This window comes from Mesitornis unicolor, unplaced genomic scaffold (genome assembly GCF_000695765.1).
Source record: "Mesitornis unicolor isolate BGI_N332 unplaced genomic scaffold, ASM69576v1 scaffold6843, whole genome shotgun sequence".
In the NCBI taxonomy this organism is placed as follows: domain Eukaryota; kingdom Metazoa; phylum Chordata; class Aves; order Mesitornithiformes; family Mesitornithidae; genus Mesitornis; species Mesitornis unicolor.
The window spans coordinates 1-8,882 of NW_010176613.1; the positions used below are offsets into that span (position 1 = coordinate 1).

Genomic DNA, 8,882 nt, shown 5'->3' on the forward strand with positions numbered 1-8,882 from the left:
CCATCAGCAACCCCACGAGACACGTGTACACAGGTGGGAAGGGGTGCGTCAAAGTCTGGGACATCAGCCACCCTGGCAACAAGAGCCCTGTCTCTCAGCTGGACTGCCTGGTAGGTGAACAGCAGCATATGACAGTGGAAGAAGATGGAATGTTGTGTTAAGATTGAAATGGTACTGTTAAGGTACAAAATGAGTGGCTATTTGAGGGCTGTCATTGGTATCATTTATAATTTTGTTGTTTCTTTTAGAACTGAGTTAGAAGTATGTTCCTTGTACTTATGGTTTTTTTCCCCCCGTGAATCAAAACAATATCCTAGGGGGAAAGATCAAAGACAGCACAGCAAATATTGTTTATAAACTTTGACATTTGTTGGCAATCTTAAAACTTGATATCCTATCATGCTAAAAATTGTTGTCTTGCAGCTGTATTCTCTGAGAATATTTGAAGATTGTGTCACATATTTTGTCTCTGTATGCATGTTAATACATTGCCCTGTCTTAATGTGACAATTAAAAATACCCTTGAGTGTTATTCACAAACTATTTGAATGTGCTAACAGGATGAACCATTGTTAGCAGCTTTTTGTGTGTCATTTACTGATTCTTCTTAAGATGTTGCTTCTTGTTACAGAGGCAGTAAAATGAGAACTGTGCAGCACATGTAGAGATATAATGAATTGCTATGCAAGTTGCTACACAAATGAAGAAAATTGCCCAAATATTTTGCTCTGACATCTCCTAGATAGTGGCAGCAAGTCTCACTGGAACAGAGGCAGCAGGGGGAGTGTGCAGGGAATTTGGTACTCCCCCATGCCGAGAGGTTAATGTGCTGAAATAAACAGAGTATGAAAATGTAACTTTCTACACAAGCTGTCAAATACAGCTATCTTGAATTGCTTTGGGCTGGGTTCAGGTCTTTGCATTTTGATGCTAATTAAGATTAAATATCTCTCACTACTGAATTTTGTAGATCAAGTTTAAGTACTTCCCTAATGTCATGTAATTTTCTGGCATTAATACACTTTATCGTTGTCATAAGTATAAATGGCTCATTAAAACCAGGAGGGAATACAATACTTTTATGGATTTCTGCTCTTATGTTAATGCTGTTTTCCTTTCCTCATGAGTAATCTTTTGATGGCTTCTGTCTCCACAGAACAGAGATAACTACATCCGTTCCTGCAGATTGCTCCCCGATGGCCGCACCCTGATTGTTGGTGGGGAAGCCAGCACGTTATCCATTTGGGACCTGGCGGCTCCAACTCCTCGCATCAAAGCAGAGCTGACATCTTCTGCTCCAGCTTGCTATGCCCTGGCTATCAGCCCCGACTCCAAGGTCTGCTTCTCTTGCTGTAGTGATGGGAACATTGCAGTGTGGGATCTGCATAACCAGACTTTAGTAAGGTAGGTCGACAGAACTGGATCATCAGGTTGTGAAGAATTACTTAGACACAGTCTTATGTGCTCTCTTCTGTATACATGCACTATTTTCTCCACAATGTCTGTATAGCTGCTTCCAATATTTCACTGCTAGGTGATAGCCCGGTAATACTTTGACAAAAGTTTATGTAATTATAGGTTCTGAGAGTTTTGTAATTCCAGGCCTGTTGAGCAGCCCATAACTATGATTTCCTTAGATCAGCTGGTGTTGACATTCCTCTAGGTTCTTTGAACAGGTGGTTTCCTTTGTTTCTGTGCATACACTGTGCTCACACTCCAATGTCTTTATTCAGTGCTCCAGCAAATATGTCTTGGGTAAGGATATGTGTATTGTAACTCTTAGGAGTATGGGTTGCTGCTCAACACTAATGTACAGTAAGCTATGAGCCAGTCATGCAGAGTTTCTCTGTGCACTGTACTGTGCATATGTTGTTATATGTAATACATCAGTATTGCGTATAAAGGCAGACTTTCACTCCCTGTTATTTCCAATTTAGACTGCTCTTTTATTTCCAGCTTTGTTGGTGACCTGCAGATTCTTCATAAACCAAGTGAATTTTGACGATCATGCTTTGGCAAAAGTGGGGTACTCTCGGTTGAATAGTGGGTATCACACAGGCAGCAGCAAAGGTTTCTAGAGTATCTGCTGGTAAAGTGTGCTTTTTGAAATCAAATTAGCACTTGTCTGTCTGGCCTGATTGCTTCATCAATTCATCACAAAACTCACGTGGGTGTCCCAGAGTTTATGTTAATCTCAGATTGCTGTTGGACTCTACGTCTTTAATGGCCACATATCAGGGACTGAAAGAGAAAGGAGGTATTTTGTGTAAAACTGACTCTTTCCAGAGTGAGTACATGCATATCTTCTTTCCATATTTTCAGACAATTTCAAGGCCACACAGATGGAGCGAGCTGTATTGACATTTCTAACGACGGCACCAAACTATGGACAGGAGGCTTGGACAATACAGTCAGATCCTGGGATCTCAGAGAAGGAAGACAGCTACAGCAACATGACTTCACATCACAGGTTCAATCTCAGAAGCTTTGGCATGTTAAGAAAAATCTGTCACAGTTTTCTAAAACAAGCACATTTGGTTTTAGTTTTATGTTATTTTTATTTCAAGCAAAAGAAGACGCTTAAAGAGAACTCTAATGAATTTTTCACTTGGTCTCAGACTTTTTTCCCTTTTTTTCTTTTTTTTCCTTTTTTTTTTCTCTTTTTTATGTGGCAGCCAAACATCTTTCTGGATTATTACTATTTGACAGATTAGTACTTCTCCCATGAGAGTAGTGGAGAATCCTTTTTATTAAAAAATTGCCAGATTAAAGCAATCTGCGCCAATGTTTCTAGATTATTTTTCAAGAATATTTTATGAAAATATTTTTAAATGCTGTCAGATAAGATAGGACATTAACTTTTATAACATGATTCAGTGTTTTACTATTACAGTTTTAATTGAACTTTGTTTACATGAACTAATTTATCTTAATTACTATAGTAATTGGATTATCATTATTTTAAAACTGTACTAGACCAAAATGTGTTTTTGCATAGTGTTAACAGTGTAACAGGAGTCTGTTTTGAATATCTCAAGCTCATTAATTTCCTGATTAAAGCATGTGCTGTGCTAATTCCAGATCTTCTCACTGGGCTATTGTCCAACTGGTGAGTGGTTGGCAGTGGGAATGGAGAACAGTAATGTGGAGGTGCTGCATGTTACTAAGCCGGACAAGTATCAGCTGCATTTACATGAGAGCTGTGTGTTGTCACTCAAATTTGCTCACTGTGGTAAGCAAAACTTTCTATGCCAGTGTTTTCCCTCCTGATAAATTCATTCAAGAATACCTTTAAATGAAAGTAGGGGTATATTTATAAATTAGATGTTAAATTTAAATATTAAAATTGTTTTTAAAATTCTGTATGACTGCTTTTTTGTGTGAACTTATGTTGTGATTGAAATCATAGTGCAACCAGATGAAAATGTGACTATTCTTTGGGTATGATTTCCATTAGTGTGTAAATGCATTGTTTTTATGATTAATCTGTTTCTTGGGGTGTGTTCCTTGAAAACAAAATGCAACAGTAACATTTAAACAATCTGTTGCAGGCAAATGGTTTGTAAGCACTGGAAAAGATAATCTTCTTAATGCCTGGAGAACACCTTATGGAGCCAGTATCTTCCAGGTAATAATCTCCTAAAACCTATTTTCCACATACATTATAGTGCTGTAGAGCTGCACATGTCAGGGTCTGTCATTATCTTAAGGAGTTTTTAAATGGAAATTCTTGGCTAATTACTATGTTCCTTTAAGACTTTGACTGCAATTAGAGAGAGATATGCTTTTTTGTCCTTTCTAACATTTGAATAATTTAGCTCAATAATTTAGTTACAATAAAGTAGCCCTTCAACTGGAAATAGTTTTTAATACCCTTCTTGCTCACCTTCTTGTGCATATTGCTCTAATGTAGTACCCAAGTCATGTCGTTAGGTGAGCATTCGATGAAGGTCCAAAATGTAACTGAAACACTGAAAGTCATATTCAACACATGTGTTTTTCTTGGATGAAATGTATAAAGTCAGTGGATTGGACATGCAGACTCCTTAGCTAAAGACTCTATCCTTATGGAGGAGCCCTCTCTGACAAACTTTAATGGCAGCTTAGTGCTATTAAAAAAAGTAGGATTTTTGGCATGTCCTTCTCTTCTTTCACCTACAGGTTGCCTCTAGGCTGGGAATTTTTTTGAATTAAGTTAACTAGTGTTTCAGTTCAGATCTCACCTGTACTGTTACCTGCTGTGTCTCTGCCGTTGGGCACAGCGCAGTTTGCCTTGATGTGGGAAAGCTGAGGTCTGAGTTTTCTTAGTGAAGACTATTCAGCTGTGGAACCACCTCTCACAGAAAGCCCAAATCATCTGAACAAGAACACATCTCCCTTAAAAGTGATGTTAAACCCCAGTGCAGCTTTCTTAATGTGGGGTAGAGAAAGAAACGTCCTCTGCAGTGCAGCAGAGGTTTCTTGGCTAAAACTTAGCATGATTGGGAAGTGTTTAGCTCTTGCAGTGACAGGCAGTAAAGAATGTGGACATATGGTATGTAAAGAAGAACATGCAGTAAAATATCAAGTGTGTCAATAAGTACACATCATCACAGAAAAGCTGAGAGACAGAGCGACTGTATCCTGCTGTATCCTGTCTCCTATTCACCTGCTGTACACTGTTGTGCATCCTGTTCCACCACAGTATTTTTTCATATATGCATTCTCCCTGATAATAAATTCCTTTGTGCAATGTTTTTGTCTTCTGTGTTGGGGAAATAGCGAGCGGAGATACAGTTACTTCTGTGGAGTCTCCGTCTCATACCTGCGGGTGGGTAGGACTTTGTAGTGCTTCTCTGGTTTACAACGAAAATGGAGGGAAGGAGATGAAGATGACTTTTCATTCCTTTTTATGCAAAAACTAGTGTGTAAAATATTAATTACTGTTCATTGCTTGTAAAGTGTATAGAAAGGACTGCCTCTTTTTGTTTGATTTATAGATTATCTCTGAGTCCTTAACATTCTCTTTCCTTTCTGCTGCTGTTTTTTGCTGCCATAGGGCCTTAGGTACAGCAGGTTTGTAGAAACAGTCGTAACAAAAGCTGCCATATGGTACTGATATTTAAATGAGCGTTCAGTGTGTTCCCTCTCTGTAAACTCTTCCAATTAATCTTCGAGCCATTCTGGATTAAAGAATTGGAAAGACATAATTTTCTTTTTTCTTTTTCTTTTTTTTTTTTTCTTTGTAGTCCAAAGAATCCTCATCTGTGCTTAGCTGTGATATCTCTGTGGATGACAAATACATTGTCACTGGCTCTGGGGACAAGAAAGCTACAGTCTATGAAGTTATTTATTAGAGACAAATCCGAATACAGACAGAACTCCTTCTCCTAGCACTTTGCTGTTTATTCCTTTTTTTTTCTTTCTAAGCTGAAAAGTTTAATGCTCATCACAGTTACCTTCTTAATTTGCTATTGATTTGTGAATGCTCATTAAGAACTTGTGATACCAAATTGTCAGGTATCTACTTGGAAGAAGATGGAATAAGCCTACTTATTAGTGAACTTGACTCTTTAATTATGTATTATAAGTATAATGTATTTATTTTGTTTAAGGAAGGCTTTCTAACAATGAAGTGACTAAATAAAGCTGTCTGGCCCGGCTTTAGTTTGAAAGGTGCATTGTATACTTTGTGTTTTTGCAGGTGGATAAATTGGGGATCTTGGAGAAGGATGTTCAGGAAATAGTTAAAGTTACACTAAATAGACTTGTAGTTTCTATTTAAAAAAAATAAATTTTGTTATATTTTTTAGTCCTGTTCTTGGATGAGACCTCTAAGTGTTATTACAGTATAATTATTTGGTGGGAAGATGCTGTATCTTAACTATTTTAGACAGTCTTGGAAACTTAGAAAATTGCAAACTGTAGCCAATAATCTACATGCCTGTGATGAATGGCAAATTCAGTTCACATCTAAATTAAATTCACTTTAAGTAAGAATGTGCTAATTTATATATTTGCAATGGTAATATAGCATCTTGTGTACAGATTTGTTCTCAATGCTTTTCTGTTGATAAACATAAAGCATTTTGGTGTCAAGCTAGGTTTTTTAATGTAAACACCTCTCTTTGTTACATTGTAGAGAGTACAATAAGTTGCCTCAAAGAATCACCTTTGTTACTTTTGGAAACTTTTGCAATGTTTCCTTCAAAATGGGGATATGTGTCTTTGGGCAATTTTTCAATTACAAGAGATTATGAAAAATATTTGATATGTTCTTTGGAAACTGCACTGAAATAAGAATAGATGCCTACCAATATACAAACTACAAAAACAATGACCTCTGAGGTAGGATTTACAAGAGTACTCATTCTGACATACAAAGAGGAATGGATTCTCATTGGGATGAGGACTTCCTTTGTTCGCCAGCAGTTCAATCCAAGTCTTGATTGGATGTCCTTAAAACGGACACAGACTGAGCCATTGTGCCAGAGACAACGTGTTATCTTTTTATGTTGTTGTTGTTGCTGTTAAACTATGATCTGTGACTTTTTTTTTTGAATGCTTTAAAAAAATCTTTTAAGTCTGTGGATCTGCTGATGTACAGTGCCTTTGCTGCTATGGATCAAAATCAAAAGACCCGTGTAGATAAATCTTATTGTATAAGTAGAAAATGACTTAATTTCATACTAGAAATGGATTGATGCTGCAAGTTAAAATGGACTGTTCATTGAAGTTCCAAATGTGGTAGCAAAAAATGGTGTCTTAAGTGCTTAGTGTTTGATGTCATTAACAGTTTCGTAATACTCTACATTGTAGAAAGATTTTGATACTAAACTGTGTCATTGTACATAGTTCTAATGCATTGTATTGAACACCAGTACTTCTATAATGGTAGATTATTGTTTGTGCATTCAGACTTTTAGGCATTAAACATAAGTAACTTCTAAGATGCATTTTTCTATTTTTTTCACCTTCCCTTGTTCTTTTTGTGTTCAATAATTTCAGTTACATATACAGAGTGCTGTCTGTAAGAACAAGAGGCATTCAGTTGCAGAGCATGCCACTTTGCAGTTTTGTCACTGAGAGACAAGATTTGAGAGAGTTTCACAAAATTTCTCCGAGCTAGCAAAATCTGTAAATTTATAGTTTACCAAGTTACCTTGACTGCAGTGATTCTGAACCCTTGAAGGCATCATCCACAAGACTTTGGCTGTGTCACCTAAGCATGTGCTGCCTCTCATTTGTACAGTTTCCCATCTGATACAAAATTTTACGTTATCTCATACCTTGGAGAGAGTGAAATTGGGGATAATTCCTGCTCTCACACCTGTTGAAGTATGTGGAGCTCAGCAGGATGTGGGGAGTGGTGTTGCACTGCAGCATCACATGTGGGTTTCCCCATCCGGAGCTGAAACCTCTTTGTGCCCATGGAAATGCTTTTGTTGACTACAGTTGGTTTTAGATCAAGAATTTAACCTAGCTTCCATTGAGTTAAAGTGAACTAGGGGAAATTAATTTATGCTATTGGGGGGGTGGGGGAAGAAGGGAGGCGTTGTGCTATTTGTCACATGAGAAATGGAAATGGAAAGAATCCCAGGGGAAAATGGAAATAAATCATTCTCCCATAGCCCATTGCTGAAAAGCAACGTTATGCATGGTGGAAATTCCTGGACGTGTAACCTGTCCCGCTCTGATGTGCCAGCCTGTGGTGACTGCCAGTGTGAGAAATTTTGTTGTTTTTTTTTTGAAATGCCAAAAGAAGGCTTAAGCTGATGATATCATTTACCTGTACTGAGTGACTGGTTAATACTTGGTGGTGGAGGAGAGCGCAGAGGCAAGTTTCCCTCAGAGCTATCAGTTTCCTTAGAGTTAATGGTGAAGAGTTTTCCAGATGTCCCCCAGAATAATGTAAGTTTTCACTCATATTGAGGTTCTGTGCTACTTAGTATAATAATGCTTCATAAAAGTAAACATGGTACAGATGCATTCTTTTAATTGTTACTCTTGTCGGAAGAGATATAATTTACCTGTTATAAATGTTATATTGGAAACACCTTTTATTTTCAAAGGCATTCAAAAATTTAAAAGGCTACAGTGTACTCCATTTGCTAACAAAAGAGAAACCACCTACTTAATGTTTGCGGAGGATGTTATGTTTTTATGTAGTAGTTCAGGCATAAGAGATTACTTAAAACCCTTTAGATAAAGCCTTCCTTTAAAAAGAATAAAACATTGCATACTCCTGAATTTATACCAGAGCTAGTTTTGACAGCAAAGTAATATACATTTAAAACAGCCTGCCATATATCTGCCTATTAATGTTTGTATTGATGGCTTGTAAACAGTCTAGGAATTAAATGCTTTAATCCAGGATTACTGCAGTTAAATGTGTAATCATCCTAATTTTTCCCCCTTCAGGGTTTGGTGCAAATTAAAGATGGTACAGAGCTACTTTCTGTTTTTCGGTTAAGCACACATAGGATCAACTTCCTCTTTCATTCTTTAGTTTCTCTCACCACTGCGAAGCACATTTTTGTGCAAAATGTTTGTTACAGATTTTTTTGTGCCACAAATGTGTCCAGCATACTCCATATTCAAGATATAACCATTGCTCACTCTGTATTCTTCATCCCCTTTCAAATGTTGTTAAGTGCAATAATACATTAGGAATGCCATTTTTTTCTAATCATTGTATCCTTTCTGAGTGGCCAGTATAGGCGTGTTTAAGGGAAGCACTTCCACTGAAATAGTATTTTCTAATAAATATGCAATTTAACATTATGTTTCTCCTGCTTGTTGTAGCCGAAAGTGATTTTTCTCTTCTGTTTCTTTTTAAACTACTAAATAAAATATGCTCAATTTCTTGTATGTGCAGGAGTCAGGAAATTAAAAGCAGTAGC

General features: G+C 37.1%; 1 protein-coding gene across 1 annotated transcript; it reads left to right on the forward strand.

The window, feature by feature from the left end:
- Window positions 1–5: 5 nt before the first annotated feature.
- Window positions 6–6,935, forward strand: LOC104538546 (transducin-like enhancer protein 4; the record flags this gene model as incomplete). Its single annotated transcript, XM_010181780.1, has 6 exons — window positions 6–110; window positions 1,157–1,404; window positions 2,323–2,470; window positions 3,082–3,232; window positions 3,552–3,628; window positions 5,229–6,935. Coding segments are annotated over 6 exons (837 nt in total), but the record flags the coding sequence as incomplete, so codon positions are not given.
- Between the last annotated feature and the right edge of the window lie 1,947 nt (window positions 6,936–8,882).